Source organism: Pongo pygmaeus, chromosome 3 (genome assembly GCF_028885625.2).
Source record: "Pongo pygmaeus isolate AG05252 chromosome 3, NHGRI_mPonPyg2-v2.0_pri, whole genome shotgun sequence".
NCBI lineage: Eukaryota > Metazoa > Chordata > Mammalia > Primates > Hominidae > Pongo > Pongo pygmaeus.
Genome location: NC_072376.2, coordinates 198,980,042 through 198,994,379, shown reverse-complemented (window position 1 = coordinate 198,994,379; position 14,338 = coordinate 198,980,042). Strand labels below are relative to the sequence as shown.

The window sequence follows — 14,338 nt, the reverse complement described above, 5'->3', positions numbered from 1 at the left end:
ATGCCTCTTACAGTTCACACAACAGCCTAGCAACTGCCTGTTCTTGGTATACTAGAAAATCAGAGCAATTTTCAGATTTGGGAAGACTGACTCTTTTTTTTTTTTTTTTGAAATGGAGTGTCACTCTGTCACCCAAGCTGGAGTGCAATGTGTGCTCTCAGCTCACTGCAACCTCCACCTCCCAGGTTCAAGCGATTCTCCCACCTCAGCCTCCCAAGTAGCTGGGACTACAGGCGCCCGCCACCACACCCGGCTAATTTTTGTATTTTTAGTAGAGATGGGGTTTCACTATGTTGGCCAGGCTGGTCTCGAATTCCTGACCTCATGATCCACCCACCTTGGCCTCCCAAAGTGCTGGGATTACAGGCGTGAGCCACTGCATCCAGCCTGAGACTGACTTTTCTTGAGTATGTTCTGCTCAGTGGTGGTGAAGCACACAAAATCAACCATCCAGCGTTTCAACACAAAGAGAACTTTCAAATGCTACTCAAGGTCGAAGTTCTTCTTGGGTAGCACCTGAAGAAGGGTGCCCTGTTGGGCTGAGATTAATGACTGTTTCAGCTCCAACACACCATCAGGTGCCGCTGCCCAAGCTTCTATATCACCTGCTGAATGCAGCTGCAGTTTTTGCCCAGTAGCATCAACTTGCCTGCCTACTTCTAGGCTACGTGTAGTTTTGAGTTAAAGTTTAAACTGAGTTCTGTGGCACTGGCTCGGTCACGGCAGGTGGAAGGAATAGTGATTCTAGAAAGTTCTATTGTGAAAGCCAAGCGTTCTATTCAAATACTTAATGACAAGTATGGAATGGTCACCAACTACTCAGATGGATGCTGCGTTTACATTGTCAGGGTGAAGACCAGGAGACTGCCAGTCTTGTCACAGCTATTGGTATTCTAGGGCTCTGTCTTCCCCCATCCCTTTAGTTCACTCTGCCACTACTTAGCACATGTAGATTAAAGAAGAAAATGGGCCGGGCACAGTGGCTCATGCCTGCAATCCCAGCACTTTGGGAGGCCGAGGCGGTCAGATCATTTAAGGTCAGGAGTTCGAGATCAGCCTGACCTACATGATGAAACCCCTATCTCTACTAAACTACAAAAAATTAGCCAGGCATGGTGGCGGGCGCCTGTAATCCCAGCTACTCGGTAGGCTGAGGCAAGAGAATTGCTTAAACCCAGGAGGTGGAGGTTGCAGTGAGACATGATCACACCACTGCACTCCAGCCTGGGTGACAGAGTGAGATTTCCTCTCAAAAAAAAAAAAATAGAAATAAAAAAAGAAAACGGTGTACCACTCGATGTTCTCTCTTCTAGAGGTGTTTTCTGTAACCTATTTCAGACACACTCTCACAGCGAGCTGTGGTGCACTTTCTGAAGCTCTTCCTACAGAAGGCCAATGCACTGAACCTGCCAGAGATAAAATAATCCTATTGTCATTGAGATATTACCTTTTACACTATTCTGCTTTTTGAAATAACTTAGACAAATAATTTCACACAATACCAGCATGAACAAGTATAAACCCATTCACATTAGCCAGGCATCTTTAGGGAAGATTCTAATGTCTTGAATGGACAATTTAATTACATATATGTTGATCATGTGTATTTTTCTAGTAAGCTCTAGTACCTTACTTGTCCTCCCCTGATTAAACAAAAACTGAAGGTATAAAACCTTCCCAAATGGAAACCTATTGTTTCATAGAAAACATTGACAATTATATTTTCATGTTATTCTATCTCTGTTTCTAATGCATTTTTCTCATATTCATAACAGGGAGATAGACTTATTCTTCTTAAAAGAGTTGATCAAAACTGGTATGAAGGTAAAATCCCAGGAACCAACAGACAAGGCATCTTCCCTGTTTCCTATGTGGAGGTCATCAAGAAGAACACAAAAGGTGCTGAGGACCCTCCAATAGCCCACAGCTATTCTAGTGATAGGATTCACAGCTTGAGCTTAAATAAGGTAAGAACATACTCTGTCATGTTAATGTAATATTGGAAGCTCCAAGTAAGATAATCGGTATGTGATTTTAGGATATTAGATTAGAATATCACATCTATTGCAGAGAAAGAGATTTACATATTATGTTTCTACATGTGTCAGTGCCACATCAGTAAATATAATTCAGTGTTTCTCAAATAGATGCCGGCATAAAGATTTAATGATTAATTTTGCTCATTTCATTTTCAAGTTAAAATATCGAAAGAGAAAACGAGAGTATCATGAAGTCTCGTAGATACATATCTGTACTCCTGTGTACATAAATGTTTTCTGAAATAATTTTTTCTAAAGCATCATTTTTATATATGTAAATTTTATGTATATAATATAATCTTTATAATAAATAAATATAATCATATATTCATACATGTATATACAATTGTGATTTATAATTTGAAATATAAATATACACAACACAAAATACTATGTATATCTCAAAATAGTATATCAGAGAACACCTGGTTATTAGGTTGACAAATCTATACAAGTTTTTTATATGGAAAATGAACTAGAGCAAAAATTTTTAATTAGAGTCTATAAGTCAAGATGTTTATTAGTTTAAACGAAAATGTTGTAGCTTATTATAAGTCCTCAAGTTTGTGTTATCAGTTTTAGGACAGTTATATGCCAGTTCTACTGTTTCACTTGAGCGGGCTAAAGATGATTATCTTTCTCAATATGTAATTTAAAAGAGACTTTGCTTCTTTAATTGTTGAATGTAAAAAGGCTATTTGACTGTCTGTACTGACAATGTGAAACTATTTCTTATTTTTCTGCGGAATTATATTCTTTTTATGAATGGCATGTAAGGATCTTTTTTCTCATTAACTTCTAGGAATAAAACTTTAAATTGCTAATTACTTCCAAAATGTTTTAAGTACTTCCCAACATTCAAAAAATGTATTAAGTTGCCTAATTTATTAATTATTTTAATTGAGACCAAGGCTAGGACATGAAAAACTAAACCATCTAGAGCGGGTAAAATAAAATCAACACATCAGTTGTTACTAAAGTGTGAAGTCACTTCATGTTCCGATGAAAAAACTATTTCAAGATAGCATCCCAGTGACCTAAACAACTTCTTGAAAATGAGCCTGAGAAGGATTTTATATGAGGAAATGATGTAAGAATCTGCTATAAGAGAGGCATTTTTTTAGAAGGGTGGAGTCTGGGCATTTTATTTATTGTGATCCTCTTTGAAGACTGAGTTTCAGTTGCAAATAATTACCCTCAACCCTGTATTCATGGATATATGGAACAGTTTGGTACTATCCAATTTTGTTTGCTTGATTGATTATAGAGTTTTCTAGAATCTTCTTAAGTATATTTACTTCATTGCCAGAGCTTAGCATTTACAGATCAGCATCCTTCCTTCAGTATTTTCTATTGATAAAGAGAAAAGATAAGAATCTTCATGCATATATTTGTCTTATCCACCATTCAGTCATCTTTAAAGAACTATCACAGAAATTTCAAAGCAACTGTACCTTCAAATACAATGTTGTAAGGAAGAAAAGCATGTATGTAGAAAAGCTCATTAAACATCTAACAAATTGTTCCGTATGTCCTAATTAACAATGGCAATATAATATTTTTTTTTTTTTTTTTACTTTTTATTTTTTTTTTCTTTTATTGTAATTATTATTATTATTATTATTATTATTATACTTTAGGTTTTATGGTACATGTGCCCAATGTGCAGTAAGTTACATATGTATACATGTGCCATGCTGGTAGATGCAGAAAAGGCCTTTGACAAAATTCAACAACCCTTCATGCTAAAAACTCTCAATAAATTAGGAATTGATGGGACGTATCTCAAAATAATAAGAGCTATTTATGACAAACCCACAGCCAATATCATACTGAATGGGCAAAAACTGAAAGCATTCCCTTTGAAAACTGGCACAAGACAGGGATGCCCTCTCTCGCCACTTCTATTCAACATAGTGTTGGAAGTTCTGGCCAGGGCAATTAGGCAGGAGAAGGAAATCAAGGGTATTCAATTAGGAAAAGAGGAAGTCAAATTGTCCCTGTTTGCAGATGACATGATAGTATATCTAGAAAACCCCATTGTCTCAGCCCAAAATCTCCTTAAGCTGATAAGCAACTTCAGCAAAGTCTCAGGATACAAAATCAATGTGCAAAAATCACAAGCATTCTTATACATCAATAACAGACAAACAGAGAGCCAAATCATGAGTGAACTCCCATTCACAATTGCTTCAAAGAGAATAAAATACCTAGGAATCCAACTTACAAGGGATGTCAAAGACCTCTTCAAGGAGAACTACAAACCACTGCTCAAGGAAATAAAAGAGGATACAAACAAATGGAAGAACATTCCATGCTCATGGGCAATATAATATTTTTGATCCCAATGTTTTCATCTTTGATGTGAATGCAATTTAACTGTAATTGAATATATTTTCAAGTTTTCAAAGTAATACCAGATTTTAAACAGAGTCATGTACAAATTTCACTAATAACCAGTTTTTTATTGCTCACTGCTGGGGAAAAAATATGTTGAGAAGCTTATGTCCATAATTAGAAATACTTAATGGTTTTATCCCAACTGGTAGTCCATGCTGTGATGTCACAGGGCTTAATGAAGAAAACTTCCCAGTAGTGACAACCATTTTTAGAAAGATAATGTATTTCTAAATGATGACATCCAAAATATACTAAATGCTACAGAACCTATTTTCTAACTGATATTTACAAGCAGAGAACTCATTAATAATTCATGAATCACTCTGGTGACACATTCAAATCACATTTCTTGACATACTGTCTTTTTCTTGGGGAGACTAAAATGTAAGTTGATTTTATTTCTGATATTTCTGCTTTTAGTGCATTAGAATCCAATTCTAATGCTTTTGGAAAACAAAATAATTGTATGGCTTTTGTATTATAGGCATAGGTTTGTGATATAGTTATACCAGGATGCTTAATTTGGCTTTCGGTATAAGCAAGTCCAATATAAAGCTAAGCAGTTGAACCTGCTAACATGTATTTCGGTGACTGTGGTGCTGATGGCACTAGAGTAGTCGCAGCATCAGATAACAATGGTGATGGTGGCAGTAATGACAAGGGAATTTAAGATCTTTCTTTCTCATCTACATAATATTCCTGGCATAACAAAAAGTGAAAGTGGAAACTTGATGTTCTGAAATTATTACATATTTCACAGACTTTCCAAATCTAACTACTGAAAACTTTTGTGTTATGTAACAAGGGTATAAACTAGAACTCTAGCTAGTAAGGGAACTTCTGCAGACTGTTGAATGAGACTTGAGTGGTTTATATCTCATTGAAAACTCAGCATCTACAGGACTTAACAGGAGTGGCTGTCTACCCAGGCGCAAACCACACGTGCAGTCTCACTGTGTGTCAGCAGCTAAGCAGCCCGGGTCCTGAATCCTGTATTAAGATGCTCACATGAGTTTTGTGATATTTATGTCATCCCATGATAAGACGACTTTAAAAAAAAAAAAGCTAAATAAATCTAATTAATACCCCATTCCTACTATAGGACACAGGAGTCAAAAGTTAAGTAGGAAATGCATCACCCACTCACGCGCACAAAGGCCCCAGGAGCAAAAGGGCTGGCTCCCTGTGTAAAGTGTTATCCTAAACAATCAGCTGAAAAATGTATCTCCAGAATCTTTTTGGAGATTTTTTTCTTTCCAAATCAAAGACATCTACCTGGAGATGTCTAAAGTGAAAGGTCACTTCTCAAGGCTTTTATGCACATAGCAGATAGCATTTTCTCTAGTCCAGCAAGGGTAGATAAATGTATTCCAATGTTAGTAAATGGCACTTCTAGAACTACATTTTTTAATTTCTAATTTTTATGGGTACATATGGGGTGTATATATTTATTAGAACTACTTTTAATACCTTTGCATAAAATTTCAAATGTATTGTTTCATTTACTATATCCAAAATACATCAGTAATACTACATATATAGAAGTATATTTTTACTTCAGAAGATTAAGCTTCATAACTCATACCTCCTCTGATTTACATAAACATCAAGCTTTGAAAGAGAACGGGAGCTTAAGCAGAAGTTCTCCCTCCCATTAGCATCAAATGAGCTCTTTCTATGTAAACATTTACTTTGGATTTTTTAAAACTTTGAAGCTGTAGTTAGGTAAGCTCAGCTTCATTCTGATCATGGGTTCCTGTCTTTGAGACATAGTTTTCAGAACTTATTCACTTAGAAATTTGTTAACATATAATGATCTAAAATACTTTATTCATATGTTGTAATCACCTTGCAAACATAAGTGAGAAAATTGTCAGAGTTAAAAGATTGGGCTATCCTGCAGGAAAAGAGAACACTACACACATTCAGGAAATAAAACGACTTCACTATTGGTTTTCATTCTACATTAACATTTCTCTGGAGTCATTTATACTCTACTATGTCAGTATCTGGAAACCTGTAATATCTTTTCAACATAGTTTAAAGTAAGCATTAAATCTCTTAAGGGCCAGGTGCGGTGGCTCACACCTGTAACCCCAGCACTTTGGGAGGCTGAGGCGGGTGGGTCATGAGGTCAGGAGTTCAAGACCAGCCTGGCCAACATGGTGAAACCCGTCTCTACTAAAAATAGAAAAATTAGCTGGACTGGTGACATGCGCCTGTAGTCCCAGCTACTCGGGAGGATGAGGCAGGAAAATCGTTTGAACCTGGGAGGCGGAGGTTGCAGTGAGCCAAGATCGCGCCACTGCACTCCAGCCTGGGTGCCACAGCGAGACTCCATCTCAAAAAAATTAAAAATAAATAAATAAATAAATAAATCTCTCAAGGTTTTACTGTCCTGGTAATCTCTATATCATCTTTATCTTGTTTGACATTTAAGACCCCTTCCAAAACTAGTAGAGTTTCATTTGTGAAGTAACTTTTCTAATTAACATAAATGATTTTATGTATTTAAATTTCAGCAAAATACCTTCAAATCTAGATATCTTCTAAATGTCTTCAAATCTATGTTAAACGTAAAATTATTTTCATATTCACCACCGCATCTTTTCTGCATTTCTCCATCTCTATGTTTTGATGCATTATTATTATTTTCTTAGTTTATCTTTTCTTAACTTCATAATCCGTGCTCATTTCCAAGTTGGCTTCCAGTGAACCAGCCCCTCCTCCCACCCACAAAGCCTCACCTGGCTCAGATAAAGGAGCTCTCCGGGGAACTGGCCAGGGCTGGTTGTCCCTGACAGCCTCATGTCCACCAGCAAACCCTTTGGCCCCAATACCACCTCCTTTCCTGGACAACTTCTTGGGTGAATTGGAGAAGCTTGGTGCTTTAACCTTGTCAGCTGACCAAGCCAAACCAACCATCCTAGAGGACGCCATCCTGGAAATTAAGGAGGAACCTGCTGTCCTCCTCCCATTGCCCCCAGCAACTACACCTGCCGAATCACCTTCCACTCACGCAGGTGTGGCCTCAGCTGCAGCCCAGCCTTACCATGCAGAGCCTCTTCAGGATCCCAGAACGACAACTCAAAGCAACTTTGCAGAGTTGAGAAAAATGAGAAGGGGCTTCTCAGACCCTAAAAAGGCACCAGAAGTCCTAGGGGATAATTTTGTGGCCTCTGCATGCACCAGCGTGGGTTCCTTGCCTGTACCCCTTCCGGTCATTGGAGAGGAAGATGAGGGCATCTATGAGGGGATTGTGTCGGGCATCCAGAGAGGGCCGCCAGAACCTCAGGAAGGAGACGCCTGGTGGTATGGCCACGATGGGTCAGAGGGCACCCCACGCCTGCACATTGAAGAGGAGGAGGAGGAGGAGAAACCCAACTGCCTAAAACACCCCATAGCCACCCCCACAGATCCTAGGACCCCCAAGGAGGACAGCAATGCAGCAAAACCCAGTAATGAGGTATTTTAATTTTGTCTGATTATGGAAGAACTAACCGGCCTTACTATGATTAGCTATTACGGTTAATCATATTAATAAATATCTATTTTGACTAACAGATTTTTTTAAACAAAAAACACAAATACTATATAAGATGGGGGTGGAGTGGGTGTATGAAAACACACCATATTTAATTAAATGATGTAAATATGTGATATAATTCCATTATCTCATTTTTCTTCAGGACCATAAACTTATATTTTAAAAGTCTTTGTAATTGATATAGTCTTTGTAATCTTCCAATATTAATAATGATAGCTAATAGTGGAGCTCTTACTGAGTATCAGACACTATTCTAAAAACTCTACATCTTTAATCATCAAAACCCAGTGAGGTGTGTGATATTATCCCCACTTTAGAGAAGAGGAAATTGATGCCCAGAAATTTGTCCTATTCCAGGATGAGAAACTGTACACCATACCTTTGACACAATGGCACTTTGCAAAAATAATAATGCTAATAAGAAACAAAGACAACAGAAAAGAAAAACAGCACTTCTGTCCCCTTTCAATTTTCTAAAGAGGTCGTTCTCTTCGTGTTGACTTCACACTGACTACTTAAGAACTGGGTACTGTATCTTCATGTTACGAAGAATCTTGAACAGTGGTTTTAATCAACAAAGGCAGAAAATATCCAGAACCTTTAGCTTGCAAACCTCTCTCTTAAAACAAAAAACGAGCCTGCAACGCCAGCACTTTGAGAGGCCGAGGCAGGCAGATCACCTGAGGTCAGGAGTTTGAGATCAGCCTGGCCAACATGGTGAAACCCCGTCACTACCAAAAATACAAAAGCTAGCCAGGCGTGGTAGTGGGTGCCTACAATCCCGGCTACTCGGGAGGCTAAGGCAGAAGAATCACTTGAACCCGGGAGGAGGAGGTTGTAGTGAGCTGAGATCGTGCCAGTGCACTCCAGCCTGGGTGACAGAGCGAGACTCCATCTCAAAAAAAAGAGAAACTTGAGGCCAGGAGCAGTGGCTCACGCCTGTAATCCAGCACTTTGGGAGCCCAAGGCTGGTGGATCATCTGAGGTCAGGAGTTCGAGACCAACCTGTCCAACATGGTAAAACCCCGTCTCCACTAAAAATACAAACATTAGTCAGGCATGGTGTTGGGTGCCTGTAATCCCAGCTACTTGGGAGGCTGAGGCAGGAGAACTGCTTCAAACCGGGAGGCGGAGGTTGCAGTGAACTGAAATTGTGCCATTGCACTCCCTTCTGGGCAACAAGAGCAAAACTCCATTTCAAAAATAAAAAGAAAGAAACTTGATCCCACAAATGTACCCTGTGAATTAAGAAGCAAGTATAATCACTGGCAATTATAGAAATTATGAAATAATAGAAAGGATGGTTCATATTATGCTACTATCCAAGTCAAATTCTTTCATAGTTCCTGTATTTCAAAATAACCTGGCCATGCCTGCATTTGTGTAAAACAAACACCTTATTTAATAACAGATAGATAATGCATTGCAATGAGCCAAACGTGTCTCTACATCAATTATTTCAGTAACTAATGTTCCTTTCAATTCAATCAATTTGAAGGTGTGATTAGACGCATGGCTTTGTTGACAGGCGCTGCTCTTTGTTGCAGACAGTACCCCAGGCCGGCTCATCCCAGCACCAGCTCACACCCTGCACATGGGGCCACGGCTTCCCCAGCTTTGTGACACACTGACTATAGTTGGCAACCTACTTTATACGCAAGTTACAGTCATTGCAGGGTTTTAAATACTTTTTTCCTTCACTTTTAGAAGGAGCCATCATATCAATGTATGATAAAATGATAGAATATAGGTGTTCCTGTCTCCAACCACCCACATCCGAAAAATTAAACTGATCATACCATTGGGGATTTTGAATCAAATTCAAAAGAGGAAGTTAGTGGTTTCAAAGCAAAAAATTTGTCATAAATATAACTTCCCAAGGTTATTAGTAACTTTAAAATGATGGAAGTTGAGAGGATATTCTGTAAACACCATGTAACCTCATTCTGAGACAAGCATAATCACCTCTTGTCTTTCCTCGATATTTAAGCCGCCGTCATTTTCTTCGGGAGAGCAAGCAACCACACCCTTTCCCAGCCACCTGCTTTCCTCCCCTCCATTTCATTCTCTCTTCGCCTCTGTTTCTGACCTGGACTCCACACTTTCTCAGCCCTGCTCACCTCCTCTCCTCCCTAAATATTCTTATCAACAGGAGATCAGTCCATCAAAATTAAAGGTAACTGCATCTTGAGTGTGGTTTATTGCATGTCTTCAGTGAGCTTAATTAGTAAGATGTATGCATTCAGATTTTCGCCCTCTCACAAGACCTACGAAGTTATAGAAATACTGATTGCTAACTTTTAACATCATTGGCATGGCCTCTATCCAAACATTTAAAAGATATATTTGCATAGCAGCTATACCCAGATTGAGGAGAAAAACAAACTAAAATTTATATCATAATAAAAAGTAATGATTAGATTTTTTTCAGTTGACCATCAGCATGAGAACCATCACATTCAAAGGCATCTCAGTTCAGTGCCTGTCATTCTCCATCACCTCTCAGTGGATTCATTGTCTCCCGTCATTTCCCACCCATCGGCAGGTTCAGCAGAGCCTGGAGACAGGATGGTCTTTGGCATTGACTGTCTTGAGCCTTGTTCTTCCACAAAAGTGACGTAAATTCATGAGGATGTGGGAAGGATCATCCTTTTGTAGCACTTCACAAAGCATCCATCTCTGAGACTTGAAGGCTGACAGTTCTGCTGGTATTTAACCTAAAGATACTATTTTTTTAAAATTATTTTAACAAAATTAATGACTGGCCTTGGAAAGAGATTTAATGACAACCACAGCATGAAATTAGTCCATCACTGAAATGTTTTCCTTCTATGTTCAGAATGATCCTAAAACATTTTCCTTTGGAAAAAAAGGTGACAGGCTTCAAATAATAACTCACCCTCACATTCAGTCTTTTGAATGTGAAATGAGAACCTCTGCAGATAAGTAAAAATTTAGGGCTCTGATACAGCTAAGGTTCTGTATTAGGAAGTGCCGTTTGTACAATCTCAAAATCACTATCACCAAACCTATTCGCTGACATAGTCTATCTATGTGCTCCTGTTAGGTGTGAAAGGAGCTTTGTAAAAAATGAAACACTTTTAATTGCTTTTGCTCTTTGAGGGTTTTTTTCTTAGCTGGCAGAAAATAATTAGGAAATGTTTTAAATAATGCCACTTTATATGATGCCTAAGGCTAAGAATTTCTCTTTTTTTCTCTTCTTTCTGTGGTTTTATTTTTAAGGCCAAGGTATTTATTTCTTGTCTTCTTTTTTTTTTTAACTTGTTCTTCGGTTTTTAAGCTTAGTCAATAAGAGCGGAAGTAGCCTTAAAATGTGAGTTCTCTAATTTAGAAAGACGGAGGACGCACCATTGTAGCATCAGGACAAAGGCAGGATTTCAAAAGGTTTACTCTTCTGGAAGAACAAAATGCTTCTCGTATGTTCTTTAGGTTTCAGTTGTTTGCAGAATGACATGAGAGATGGAGGTATTCACAATAACTATGTTTTAAAAGAATATTTTAATAAGCACATGAAATACTTCTGACTAACTCCAGCAAATCAAAGTGATTTTTCTCTATTTTATCTCCTATTTGGGAGCAAATCTTGATTTTTGAATCTCCTACTGAGTTTTTTTAAACCTTATAAATCTATTTTGTAGTCATTGAAAGAATATATTCACTGAAGTTATTTGTGCTTGTAAATTTAAGTACAAGTTGAATCAACTCGTAATTTTAGGCCATTATAGTTTAATTCTGCATCTGACCCGGTTACAAACTGTGCCAATCTGAGTCCGAAGCCTTTTTATTTCTTCCATTTCAAGAATGCTGATGCGCATTGTAAAGAAAAGAAATAACCTAGCACTGAAAGCAAAGAGAAAATAAACTTTTAGTAATGTTTTAATGACATAGTATAGAATGCATGAAATCATTGTAATAACATTTTTATCAACCCCCTATCAACCATTGTTTAGTTAACTCATGTTGTCAGTGCAATTTCATTCTTTAAAGTGTTTTCTAAGACAATGAAAATCTCCATAAAAGTAAATGCAATCCAAAATCTTCCAAAAACGTGAAAGTTACTACCACTTTATAGATTACAGATGACTGAAAGATACATAAATTACGTTTAATGTATAAATCTGAATCCAACATTTCCCCCAGTCTTTTGAGCATCTGCTTTTAAAATAATGATTTTTCATAACAAAAAATAGTATAAATCGGCTGGGCACGGTGGCTCATGCCTGTAATCCCAGCACTTTGAGAGGCCGAGGTGGGTGGATCACAAGGTCAGGAGTTCAAGACCAGCCTGGCCAGGATGGTGAAACCCCGTCTCTACTAAAAATACAAAAATTAGCTGGGCATTGTGACAGGTGCCTGTAATCCCAGCTACTTGGAAGTCTGAGGCAGAGAATTGCTTGAACCTGGGAGGCAGAGATTGCAGTGAGCCGAGACTGTGCCACTGCACTCCAGCCTGGCAACAGAGTGAGACTCCATCTCAAAAAAAAAAAAAAGTATAAATCTCAGCTCCTCTATAAGCTGAGCCTCCATTTCCATCCAAGAGACTATTTTGCAAGAGACTTGCCGCATGTGGCCTCAAGTTGCAGCGGAAGCTCTATGAGGAGAGTGAGAGGCTTTTTTTAGGTTTCTTCCAAGTAACTCAGTGGTTGTGGTCCCACCAGGAAGTCTCATCATCTTAAAGCAATCCCATCAGAAGGGGATCCCTGGCGCACAGTTTGCAACATGAAATCAGGCCCTGATTGTTCCTAATATGTTCACATGCTCTTTCCAGCTGTTATTACCCACATCATTCTAAGAGCTAAATGGGTTATTTTTTTTCTCTAAGAGCTCTGATATGTATTGAACCCCTGTATTAGTCAAGACTGGGATAAGCACAGTCCCAGAAAACTCAAAATAATTATAGCTTAATCAGGGTAGAAATATATTGCTCTTACACATAAATGAAGGGTGTCCGGGACTGGTATGGTGGCCCTGCAGTCATCAGAGAACCCAGGAGGTTCCATTTGATATTGGCTCATCGCCATCCTCAGAGAGAAGCTTCCGCTATGGGTCCCAGGTGGCAGCTCGAGCAGTTCTCTTCTCACACCAACCAGCAGGAAGGAGAAAAGATGGGAGATTATACCTTCTCCCTTGAAGGCCGTGTCCCAGAATTGCATATATCCCCTCAGTCTCGGCTTATGACATGAGCACATCCAGCTACAAGTCAGGAAATGTGGTCTTTATCCAGAATAGCCATGTGCCTACCCAACAGCCTGGTCCCATTACTGAGGACCAAGAAGAGAATGGATTTGGAGAGCATCAAACATCGTCTGCCATGACACTTAAGCAACGGTGCCAAACACATTTCATCCCAAGAGGCTGGGGATTTGAGGTCAATCATTACTGAGAATTAGGAAAACTTTTCTAAATGAGAGTTGAGAAAACCACATGCTTTTATTTAAGCGTGTTTTATTCCTCCTGAAGTTCTCTTAAGCCAGATCAAATACCAGGCAGTACACTGCCAGATCCTGTCCGCTATTGGAAGGAAAATAAAACCTACACACAAGAAGGTCAGCTTACTCACTGTCATATGAAAGATCTTACTCTGAAAAAAAAAAAAAAAAAAAAAAAAAAAAAAAAAAAAAAAAACCAAAACAGTCCAGCCCGCAGGTTGGCGCTTCAGTATTTCATCAAATTTCACCATGTTTACCCCCAAAAAGGCCTTATTTTCTTCTTATGTGTTTGTTAGAAAATTTTGCCTCCAACAAATGTCTGATACAGTCCATGAAATTTGACGGGCATTAAGCCAAATTCTCCTCTCTCTCACCTTGCATCCCTTCAATAAGATGAAAAAGCAGGGCAGGTTTGAGAGCATCTTGAACCCAATTGCTAAGCATTCTATGAAAGACATAACATTTCTCTGCCGGGCGCGGTGGCTGACACCTGTAATCCCAACACTTTGGGAGCCCGAGGCAGGCAGATCACTTGAGGTCAGGAGTTCAAGACCAGCCTGACCAACATGGTGAAACCCTGTCTCTACCAAAAATACAAAAATTAGCTGGGCGTGGTGGCGGACACCTGTGATCCCAGCTACTTGGAAGGCTGAGACAAGAAAATCACTTGAACCCTGGAGACGGAGGTTGCAGTGAGCCAAGACTGTGCCATTGCACTCCAGCCTGGGCGACAGAGCCAGACTCCGTCTCAAACAATAAAAAATAAAAAAAGACATAACATTTCTTATATGTTCTTGGCCTCTTCCCTATGCCAGCTTTCCTCTGTGAACCTTTTTCTGCTGTGCCTGTGGGTGCCATGTTAATACGGCAGCTGGTGCCTGTGGTGTGGAAACTGTATAAGC

General features: G+C 38.9%; 1 protein-coding gene across 9 annotated transcripts in view; it reads left to right on the top strand.

Annotated features, from left to right (window-relative positions):
- The window catches only part of SORBS2 (sorbin and SH3 domain containing 2), a 227,378-nt gene that overhangs the window by 197,368 nt on the left and 15,672 nt on the right, over window positions 1-14,338 (top strand). For all 9 annotated transcript variants that reach the window (XM_054484207.2, XM_063664381.1, XM_054484209.2 and 6 more), the window contains one exon: window positions 1,776-1,967. In XM_054484207.2, coding sequence (XP_054340182.1) covers window positions 1,776-1,967 — 192 coding nt within the window. The remainder of the gene's footprint in view (window positions 1-1,775; window positions 1,968-14,338) is intronic.